At 37.7% G+C, this 11,653-nt stretch overlaps 1 protein-coding gene across 1 annotated transcript; it reads left to right on the top strand.

Annotated features, from left to right (window-relative positions):
• Positions 1 to 2,383: 2,383 nt before the first annotated feature.
• LOC129247137 (zinc finger protein swm) lies at positions 2,384 to 11,653 on the top strand. The gene is made up of 6 exons (XM_054886088.1): positions 2,384 to 2,447; positions 2,798 to 3,054; positions 3,113 to 3,482; positions 3,545 to 6,046; positions 9,341 to 9,469; positions 10,828 to 11,653. The coding sequence occupies exons 2-6, from the start codon at positions 2,996 to 2,998 to the stop codon at positions 11,065 to 11,067; spliced, it is 3,300 nt and encodes a 1,099-aa protein (XP_054742063.1). The 5' UTR covers positions 2,384 to 2,447; positions 2,798 to 2,995; the 3' UTR covers positions 11,068 to 11,653.

Raw genomic sequence — 11,653 nt, 5'->3', positions numbered from 1 at the left:
ATTCTACTCAACTGCTAAATTTAAGCAATTCAGTCTCTTGCTGTTAACTTTTGGTCAAAAATGTGAGCTAAATGAGTACCCCTCAAAATCCCATTGAGACTTCTCTATCAAAAAGTAACGACAAACCAGAACCGCTAGAAAAAGTAACAGCTTGGACTTCCCACAATGACCTCACCAGAGTTCGTTTCTTTTACAGTATACAACGCATAATCAAAACTGTGTCGTATACGAGTATATATGTACGTAAAGCACTTGCTGTTATCAAAATCGTGAAGTTCGGATTAGAGTATGACTTTATTTTTCTATTTAATTAAGGCAAATGAGTTACAATGAAGAAAGGATGCAAGTGATAGTGTACTCTCGAATTCCGGATCCAAGCCTGACGCGATGTGGAGTGGGATGTTGAATCTCGATATCCAACTTCTAATTCGCTACAGTCGGGATGGAGCTATCTGGGAGCGGAAAGCACAAGCCATCTGCCAAAGTAATCAATCACTGCAGCCATTAGAATGCTTTCCGCCCCCAGATAGCTCCATCCCGACTGTAGCGAATTAGAAGTTGGATATCGAGATTCAACATCCCTTATTCTGTTTGTACTTCTTCTTCTTCTTATTGATTGGCACGATTATTAGTTACGCGATTTTGGTCGAGTTTAACAAAGAGTACCAATCGTTTCTTTGTCTATGCCAGTCGTGTTAATCGGTGCCAGTTGGACGCACCAAGTGAAGCCAAGTTCTTCTCCACCTGATCTTTCCAACGTAGGGGAGGCCTTCCTTTTCCCCTGCTACCATTAGCAGTCGCGTTCAAAGGTTCAAAACCCTTCCGCAGAATGTTTCTCTCAAATACTCCTCATCGGATATTGTCATCGTCCCAGGTACTTGGCTTTGTCTTCGTTCACCGTCAAACCCATTCGCTTTGGTTCTTTCAATTTAAGCTACAAAAGCAAATATTACTTTGACTTTTTACATTTGATATTTTTCGCCTCGCTTTCTCACATTCGCTGTCTGTAAAAAATCCTTAAAATTTACACTTCTGAAAGAAACGGCTGATTAAATTCGCACAATGGGCGGACTTATAGCTGCGTCTGGCTATTAGATCTGAACCAAAGCATGCTTATCGTTTTTAAAGCTGATGAAAAAGCTAAAACGGTATGTGTAAGCTTAAAGTCAAAAGTTGGTTTCGAAATTTGGTTTTAGATCCTAATTTGAGGTTGGGATTAGCAATAATGTAACTTGGGCAATTTTTGGCAAACTATAATATCTTAATTAATGAAACTTGGTGAAGATATTAGGGAGGTTGTAAGGAACATTCTGTATAACTCTCAATTATTCGGAAAATAATAGTTTCGTAATTTTTTGCCTTCAAAATGCCCTCGGGAATTTCACTATAGTTTGGCACATTACACAATATACTTACTTACTACTTTTTACTTATTTTTATACTTGTACTCGAATTCTTAATGCCGGATGCCTGCAAATGAAAACAAAAATATGAACAAAAGTGAAGTATTCCAGTTTAGTGTTAATGATGGGGATGGGAGTTACTGTGTCTCCTTACTCACACACGCATATGACGTTTTAATTTTGGGTTAAATAGTTTTAACACGGAAAGGAGTTGTACGCAAAAATTATGTGGATTGCGTAGCCGGAGTTGCACTGATGAGGAGTTTTTTTTTGTTTTTGAAGGGAAACGAGTTTTTTAATAAAGACAACTACAACTACCCTATTTGTTTTGCAGACATGACTATCGAATTTTTGTGGAGAAAATCTGTTTATAAAACACATGAGGATCCGTTTGTAAAACTGATCGAAGCAATACCATATACTTATAAAACGTAATTTTTGGTTTTTAATTACTTTATCACTTTTGCGATACCTTTAATAGCATTGTTTTTAAGTTTGAGTTAAATACGTACATAACATAATCCAGACAATCGCACTGTTTTTATTTTAAATTTCCCCCTACAACGCTTTTTTTGTATGTTTATATTTTCAAAAATGTGTCTCAATTTCAAATTACAGCAAAAAATAATGCAGATTTACAATCAACCCTCCACTCAACATCTCTGCATACGAAATTCGTTTTATTTCAACGCCAACTTAAAAACCTCCGGAGGGTGCAGTTTTAAGTTTTAAGATGTGAATACACCCCTCTAACCCGCCTCTTTAAACCTTTTTTTCAAAACAGGTTACATTATACTAAATGTTTCCCTAATTTGACCATGAACTGACATTAACGTGTATTTAATGCTCATGTACACGTCCCACGAAGTGGACCTACGTAATCTACTTTAGTAATTTTTACATGTAAACATATTATAAGAGACGATAATGTTGAACGAAGTTAAAAGCATCGAGCATTTTGCTCTGCATGCTGGTATCGACTCATATCTATTCGTTGTTATATTCGTTCGTGTAGTCGGTGTACAACGAGGAGATTACTATTTGGTAGGAGAATTATTAATGATAAACTGCAGTCTAATTGAATTGTGTTATCAGATGCATGATTATAGAGTTATTAAAAAAACCAGTTATTTTCAACAAAATAACGTTTCCTTTCGGACTGAGCTCTGATTCTGTTTTCCGTATTCTACCATAACGTAGTAGCGAGTAGTAAAATCCAGAAAATTTTCACTCGCTGATCTCCGTGCCTAAAATTTGTACTAGCTACGAATATAGCGACTGGCAGTTGAAGTGAAACATACACCCCACAGAGATATCTTGTGTTGAGACTTATATTATATTATTAAAAAAAATTATCTGTCAAGTGTGCTTATTTCTATTATATTAAATTTCAGAATATATATCGAGTTTTTAATACCCAGAAGGGTTCACAAGTTGCAGGAGCCAACGTTAACAAGGAGTACTGTAATAATTAATCTACAAAAATAGTAAGGAAAAACTTATTTAAAAAAAGTACTTCATTGGCGAAATACCTTAAGCTACAGATAACTAAGGATTTCATTAATATTACGGATTGTGGATATTCAAGAAAGATGCTAATAAAAAACCAGGAGGCACTTAAAAGTTGGCTGGTTGTAGTTCTGGAGCCTCTGTTAGTATTAGAGCGTATTTAATATACAAGTATGAAATAATATTTAACTATTTTACAGATGCGATGCGGACTCTTCGGCTCTAGCTCGTTACGTTCTAGCATTGTTGAAGAAGGATAAACCCGAAAAGGAACTTAAAAAACTAATGATAGAGCAACTTGACGTATTCTTAGGAGAGGAAACAAAGCCTTTCGTTGAGAGGCTATTTGATGCTATAAACACGGAGGAATACTTTACGAACATTTTACTTCCTACCACAAAAATGGTTGAGGACACTTGTGTTGAAAAATTTGGTGTATCGGAAGTCCTTGAAACAAAAGGCTTATCCCAAGAAACAACAAATGGTAATGAACCGCCAGTGAAAAATTCAGACAACCTGCCGAATGCCATTTGTGCTGCCGAAAAAGTCCAAACGCCACCAATAGATGACGTAAGTTATATAAATCATTAAACTTTAAACAGATGTGATATATTTTTTCCCAAAATATTCAGAATAAAACCAAAGATGTGGTTAACACTTGTGATCCCGATAATCAAACACCAGATGCTACAGGTCGCCTAGCCCATTATACTGCGACAATTAAGAGTGAGACTCCTTCAGTCACTTTGCAAACACAACATTCATACACAGGCACCAACAGTCATCATGTTCGAAGTGCAAGTCCCCCACTAAGAGCGAATGCTGATAAGGAGAACCAACCACGTGAGAGCCGACGACGTCGTGCTTCGCTTCGGTCTCGTTCACGGTCACGTTCCCGATCACGATCAAATGAAAGGATATCGCGGCGATCTCGTTCTCGTGACCGTCGAATAAATGAACGTGAAAAAATGCAACGTCAATTCCGTAATAAATCTCCCCCTACGACTGATATACGGCATGTAGGATCCCATGACAGACGTCGTTGTGGGGGTGGTAGTGGTAATGATCGCAGACGAATTGGGAATAGTGGTAGCATGACGGGCACAGACGACCGATCACCTCGGTTTGGTGGTAGTGGTGGAGAGGGTGGTGGTCGTAAAAATCGACAAAATCGTTCGAATTCCAGAAGTCGCTCGCCATCTTTGGACCGTGGAAGTAGAATTAAAGGATCTCCAAATATATCGCGAAGTCTTCGGGTATCCCCTGATCGTCATAATCTTCATTCACAAGGTCAACATGAACCCGAAAAGCGGCAACGATGTCGTGACTTCGATGAAAAAGGATACTGTGTTAGAGGAGAGACGTGCCCTTGGGATCACGGTATTAATCCAGTGGTGTTTGAAGATATCAATAATTCGGCGTTAATAGGCATGTCACTTCCGGAATACAATCCGGATGCACCCGATTTATGGATGAGATCTACCTCTGGAGCAATGGTTGGTGTTTCGCCAGGCTCACTCATGACAAGTGGTTCTGGTGTAGGAGGTGGAGTTAATGCCCCAGGCATAAATCCGTTTACCGGTGTTGCGAGGGGAGCTGGAATATTGCCCGTACCTGGAGTTTCTGCCACGGTGGGTTTTCCGCAGGTTGGCTCTGGTGCAGATAAGCAAAGCAATAACGCCGGACAAATTACCGCAGACTACACCCGCAATTCTAATTCAGGCTCTGGTTTCAGAGTGGGTACGCCAATGCTCCCTTTTCCTTTCAACACATCTGCAGTTACAGCTCCACTTCAGCGGGAACTAATTCCAATACCAGTAGTTGATGCAGGCAATAACGCACCAGGTGGTGATATAAGTCAAATACAACAGGGTAAGCGTCGTTTTGATTTGGAAGACTCAGTAGCAATAGCCGATGGCCCAACGAAACGTAAACTGCCGCTTAACAGCCGTCTTGGACCGCGTTTACCTAGTATTCAAAATAACTGTTCTTTGGAACTGCGAAAGATACCGCGAGGTCTAAACACAATCGCTCATCTTAATAATCATTTTGCAAAATTTGGAAAAATCGTTAATATACAGATATCTTATGATGGGGATCCGGAGGCAGCCATTGTGACGTTTTCTACGCATGCGGAAGCAAACGTTGCTTATCGCAGTACTGAGGCTGTGCTTAATAACCGCTTCATAAAAGTATTTTGGCACAGTCAAGATGTAGGTGCATTAATTAACGATGCCTCCCCTATATCCTTAGGCAATGCCAGAAAAAATAGTCAATACCATTTAAATAATGTACCGGCTGTTCCGACACCGACAGCTGATTCAGCTAAAACTGCGAATGATAATGTTTCAAATCAGGGTACAAGTTCGTCTGGAAACGGAGTGAACCCTTCACCTGTTAGTGATACAGCAAACTTAACAAGCGTTAACGCGCCAATAGCAGCTGCACATGTACCACCAACATCTTTGCGGTTAAAAAATAATGTGACACGTGGTCACTCTACGGGTGCTTCAAATGCCATTATACGTAAAAAGCAAGAAGAGCAAGCCAAAGCTGTTGTTCAACTTGCCAACGGTCTTCGCAAAAGAAAACAAGAACTGTTGCAGAGTTACGTAAAACAAATGAAATCGGCGTTGGAGTTGGTGGAACGCTGCGAACAAAATGATCCTCAACGTACTAAGACTCTTGAAACAATTAAAGTGTTGCAAGAGACTATCGATAAATTACGGAAAGAGATTGCCGCTGAACAAGAACAAATGCAAGCACAAATACAAAATCAACATCCACCTCCAACAAAGAAGACTAAAGAGCAGCAAAAGAAAGAATTGCTTGACATTGAATTGGAGTTGATTGCTCAACAACAAGAGGGAAATGACACAACAGTCATTCAGAAACGCCTTGAAGAACTGCAGCGTAGTCTTGGAATAGTTCCTGGAAGTGGAGCAGTTGGTGCATTACCTGCTCATCCACAACCAGTCGGTGGTAAAGTGCCGCACTTTCCGCCTAGCCGAACAAATCCCCGAACTCGCCCATCATTTCCTGAAGTATCCACACGTGTTGATCGCCGACCAAAAGCTATAGTGGTTACAGGGTTTACAAGTGAAGAGTCTGACCTTGTGCTAGGTCATTTTAAGGTAAGTTTACTTTTATTCCACTCCTTCACTTGCAGGAAAACTTAATTTCTAGACTAGCGCAGAATTAGCCCAAGAACAGCGGGAATGCAGTACTTTGAAACTTGTCGCCTCGAATTATGTGACACAAAATAGAACTATGTTTCTTTGAGTATCTCGCAGATTTCGCATTCTTTAAAGCAGTTATTTTTTCTGTCCAGTTTATTTTCACAATTCTTCGCTGAACTTGTTTTCAGAATCTCCAGTTTTCAATCCATTTAGTAATAGATTATTTGCCAATAGTAGATTATGGCCATGATTTCATTCGCCATTCCGTGATATCCCTAGATAGTTAATATTTGTTTTATTCTTTCAACAGCTACATTATTAATGGTGAGAATCGCATTTGAATAGTCTTCCAGTCTCATAAGTTTTGTTTCAACAATGTTCATGTTAAGTCTGCTATTGCGATGTGTTTTTACTTTGTGTGCTATATTTTGGAGATATCGTAGATTATTTGTCAAAGTTGTATTATCTGCATGTTAGATGTAATTTTTTGATACCCATAAGTTTTGATGTCAGTATCTTAGCATGCACTTAATATCAAATTTATTTATATCAAACTTTTCACTTTGTCAAACGCTTTTTCGTAGTCGTATATACATACATACGTATACACACCCATGCGGCGCAATAATAGCACATCAACATTTTGACCATTTATAACAGTTTTGTTTAATCATTACTTTTGTGTAAGAGTATTTTGCGCATACCTTAGGCACCGTAACATTACGTTTGGTTCATCCCACAGCGCCAGTTCTGCTTATTAAAAGTTGCCCACTGGGCACATTATATCATAACCTCAACCTTCATATCGCTATTCTGAAATATAATGAATTATAAAACTGCGTCCTAAAAAATCTTTCTAAAACCGATAGTTAAAACCCGTGAAATTAACATGAAAAGTGGATGGTGGGATTTTTTTAATTTTTGTATTGGCTTTATATATGTGGTTTTTGTTATACAATGGATAAAAAAATTACGACTGGTCAATATGTTGATGTGCTATAGTTTGTCACCGGCTACGGCTTACATTAATTTACATTAATGATTTCAGCTTTAACTTCGGAAGTTGTGGTTGAATATCCTCATTAGCACTGATATCAAGCAGTCTCAAGATTTTACTAAAATTTGGTTGTGGTTGTTGTAACAGCATAAACAATTCCCCTAAATTTTCGGCCTTAAGCCCGAATAGTTCCAATAACGTAGAACCGACTGTCGGCGGAATGGCGGAAATTTGATCACATCCAGTTGCTTTCTGGATTTCAAACATTTCGTTACATTTATTTCGTCTTTAATTAGTACTTTGCCACATTGTATCTATACCTCCTGCTTGCCCTTATTTTTGGCTGTTATTATCATGTTATTTAAGTCACTCAGGGCGTTAGCATTGGTGTGCCTTTTTAGATTGATTATTTTTTTTAATTCCGTAGCTGCCATGCTATTTCCCTAAGTGTTTAATGTGTTCGCGTCATCATCTATATTTGCGCATGTTTATGTTCCAGTATTTTTTTGTTTTGCCGATCAAATTCATTAATCAATTTACCATTTTGGCATTTTATTATTACACCTAGTTCTTGGCAGTTATTGTTCTTACACTGTTGTTGTTGTAACAGCTTGCAGGTCCCAACTGAGTACGGTGAAGTCCTCAATAGTGGTCGAGTATCTCATCTAACTGTTTTCCCAAGAAATCAGCTCGAGTGGTATTGTTCCCACGGCAGTCGGTTCTACGTTACCGGAACGACCCAGATTTATATCCGGCCAAGGGCTGTCGCTTGAGCAGCATTTCCCGTACATGTCAGGGGGAATTTTATGCTGTTAGAACAATAACAACAGTGGTAATGCTTTAAGAGTTTTCGCCACTGGGGAAACAGAGATATAGGGCGATATGGCAATGGTGTTTAGCGGGTTCTTGGCAGTACGGCGTTTGGTTACAGGTTGTTGTTGCAGTCTGTCGTATCTAATGGTAGGCTACTTCGACTAGGTGGGGTCAAAATGAGAGGGCTTTCAGATGAGTGGGCTTAAGAGGGCTTGCAAAAGTGCCATACAGAGCACTTTCAAATGTCGGGCATATGTTGGAGTATGTCTGGGTCAAATCTGGCTATGAAGAAGTTGAACCGAATCATTGCAGAGCGTAAAGGGGCCAGGGTAACGCGGGTCCCCGAGGCAACTGAAGCTCTTCGTCTACTATTGGTAGTGATTGTACACCAATAAAATTGTTCGGGTTGCAATAGTTCAAAAAGCTGGCGAATGACTCTCGTTGAATTTTGTGTAAGTCCAGGAATCATGATGTTTTGACAGGGTGGGACCAGAAGGGAAGTGGAGTTAAGTGGACAAGTGAAGACTTGCTTAATGCCATGCGGGATGTCTTTAAATGCCGAGCATTTCTTAAGTATGTTGGGCCAATTCTAGATAATTAGCAGTGTAACCTGTCCCAATATCTAGAACGTACTATGGGATCCAGTGGTTTTTATGTATGGTATACGTATGTCTGGATCTCGTCAGAAAGTTAACCTTCTGACGAGCATAGGAGATAACTTAGCCTCCAGCAAGTGCCTATTGTTGTTCGTTCGGTAGCACCCCAGCAGGAACAGCGAGCTGAGCATAGATAATGAATTGATGGCACCAGGAGTTATCTTATCGCAGAAATCCCTCTAATTTGCCGACTAATTAAATTTTTTCAGGGAACTTAAAAGGCATGTTTAAAAGAAAGGCTGGAATGCTGAAAATGCGAAGGAGTTGACATGTCATATTTGAAAATGAAATAAATTAACAGAAAAGGCTTGCTTCCGACTTACTACGACAGGTTGCCGACAAGGGCCATTGTTTGAAGTTCATTGATTTAAAATCATTGTTATAAGCAAGAACTAAAAGTAACAGTTTCTCTGAATTTACAATTAAATTAATAACAGTTATTAGGTAAAAAAAACTTTTTTTCCGTTGTCAATAAGAGTTTCTTTTTTCGTTTGTGGTTGACTCGAGTTCGAAACCAACAGTAGGCGTGAAACTCCAAATGGTAGACCTTTTTTTTCTAACAGCGATCGCCTCTGCAAGCAATGTCAAACCTGCGAGTGTATTTCTGTTTTGACTTACATGTTTCTGGTGTTTAAATTGGTGTTTTCAGAGTTGAAGTTTCCCATGCCGATTTACCATAAGAATATGCAAAACGGAAGAAACTGTGTATATTTTTATTCATAGAATTTTGAGAGAATAATTATTGAATGGATTTTATATAATAATATACTATTTGTTTTTTAGAATTTCGGAGAGATAATTAAACACGATATGGACAAAGAAATACCCCAACTCATATTGTCTTATGCTACTCGGATAAATGCAGAGCAAGCCGTATTGCGAGGAAAAGTTTTTAAAGATAAACGTTTACAAGTAAGCAAGTATTTAAATACATATTTGCATGAATTTTATACATGCACATACATATATATGTATATATACATATGCACATGTAAATAAAAGTAAAGGGTCTTTCAAAAGTGACGCCTATATGTCGGTAGTAAATAAATCCTAGACGGTACTTTTTTTAATGTCATCTTTGACATTTGTCGAATGGCCAAATGTACAATTTTAAACGATAGAACAACGCGTTAAAATTATTCGAACTTATTATGAAAATGGTCGATCTTTAAGACCAATACATCGCAAAATTCGTGATTTTTTTTAGGAAAATAATCGTCCGAATGAGTCGAGAATTCTAAGGCTGGTGAAACAATTTTAAGAAACTGAATTGGTAAAACAAAAACTGGACGTTCTATTGAGAATATTGCTGCTGTAGCGCAAAGTGTTGCTGAACAACTCTCAATATCGCTCATTTAAATTATGTCATTTTTCGACAATTATTAAGAGCCGCATGATCAATAAAAATAGTGCAACATGGAAGAATCTAAGTTCTTATGTTTTGTTTTTAAACAACATTTAGACGCGTCTTGAAAGATCCTTTAACTAAATTAGAATTCCCACACAGCCACAGTAGAAGCCGAAGTTATTCAAGCATTATTTTAGTGAGATGAGATTTACTTATTTTTATTGGTTATCAGTAAAAACTGTGTATTTGCTAAATGAACGAAATTTAATGGACTTTACTATGGACTTAACACACGATGAGGCAAATGATATTTTGTACCCTTATTTCTGGGATTGAAAACAAACTTTCTGCAAGCCTGTCAAAACGATTAAAAAACATTGTGGATGTTTTTGGCTCTATAATCCAACCGAGCCCTGAATAAAAAATGAATTCTAAAATTTTCGTTGACTGGCTCGGTGCAAGATAAAAATACTTTACGTTCGCCTCGGCCTGGTGATCTAGCGATGTCATTTGGCACCTGGAAATGCGCTTACCTTCGAACGGATTACAATTTCGAGATATGTTAACAAAATCGTTTGGTTGTTAATGGTATGCCAATATGTAACATACCATACAACGAAAAATTCGGCTCGAAATTGTCGAGATAGAACCCCAATTACACATGTCTGAATGTCATAGGAAATCCCACTGGAATAATCGATATATGTAAAAGGGGGAGGCATTTGGGAAACATCATCGTTCATAAATTTAAGACCGTGATATGTGTGTGATTTGAATTCAAAACTTGTAATATAATGTATAAATATTTTTTTATAACTATGTTTACTGAAATTAATTCTTCAATAGAAACATCTATTTTAGAAAAATATACATGACTACGATCTAAGCGAACTAATTTGAACAAATTATATTCATTAAACAGATATCCTGGGCTCCGATTGTATACACAACATCAGGTACTTCTGGTGGCTTGATGACTGACAAGTCCTCTAAGAAAGATGGAAAGTCGAATGCTCCGGATACTACAAAATTGGCCACAACTCTCAATACTAGTGACAAACAAAGTAACGATTTGGAGATCACTGGAGAAACATTACCCGAACTCCGGCTGGAAGATGAAGAGGAGGATGAGGAATCTGAGGATCGCTCGTGGCGACGCTGATCGCGAAACAGTGCGAAAACCATAGTTCGCTATTGCTTTAGTGTATATTTTAGTTAAGTATGTGACGCAAACACATCCTAACCAAAATAAGTAAAATTTGGCACTTGATAAATTAATTGCCTGATTTATGGTTACAACTAACATACTTACATTGCAACACCTTTACTCATATGTTTCGGTGGCGCATATCGTAGCGCAGCGTAAAAAATATTGTAATGAAATATCACTGATCATTACAGGGCTTTTGTATTTGGAAGATTGCAAAAATGTATGCGCTTCGCTATGATGCGCGTTAACAAACTACTAGAGCATTAATTTAAAACCAAAATGGGAAGAAAATTTAAATTAAAATCAAATTTAAAGTAAAAATAGCAACGGGCATATGTATAATATAAAGTTTATAAATACCACTGTTGCTTATTAGATTTATCTACCATATAAAAAATAAAATATGTAATATATATTAAAGTTATAGGCAAGGAGTCACACTTTTACATACATATAAATAAATATATATTTACAGACTTGAGTATGCGGTAGTGATAAAAATACAAAAGATCTGAAATATAAGTGGAAATACACTAAA

The sequence above is a fragment of the Anastrepha obliqua genome, chromosome 5, assembly GCF_027943255.1.
Source record: "Anastrepha obliqua isolate idAnaObli1 chromosome 5, idAnaObli1_1.0, whole genome shotgun sequence".
NCBI lineage: Eukaryota > Metazoa > Arthropoda > Insecta > Diptera > Tephritidae > Anastrepha > Anastrepha obliqua.
This window is presented reverse-complemented; position numbering and strand designations above follow the sequence as displayed.

Excerpts from the sequence above, each read along its gene's own strand:
- LOC129247137 (XM_054886088.1), top strand. The coding sequence starts at position 2,996 with ATGCTAATAAAAAACCAGGAGGCACTTAAAAGTTGGCTGGTTGTAGTT. Across the intron at positions 3,055-3,112 it reads GTTGTAGTTCTGGAGCCTCT|ATGCGATGCGGACTCTTCGG; the intron begins GTTAGTATTAGA and ends ACTATTTTACAG. Across the intron at positions 3,483-3,544 it reads AAACGCCACCAATAGATGAC|AATAAAACCAAAGATGTGGT; the intron begins GTAAGTTATATA and ends CAAAATATTCAG.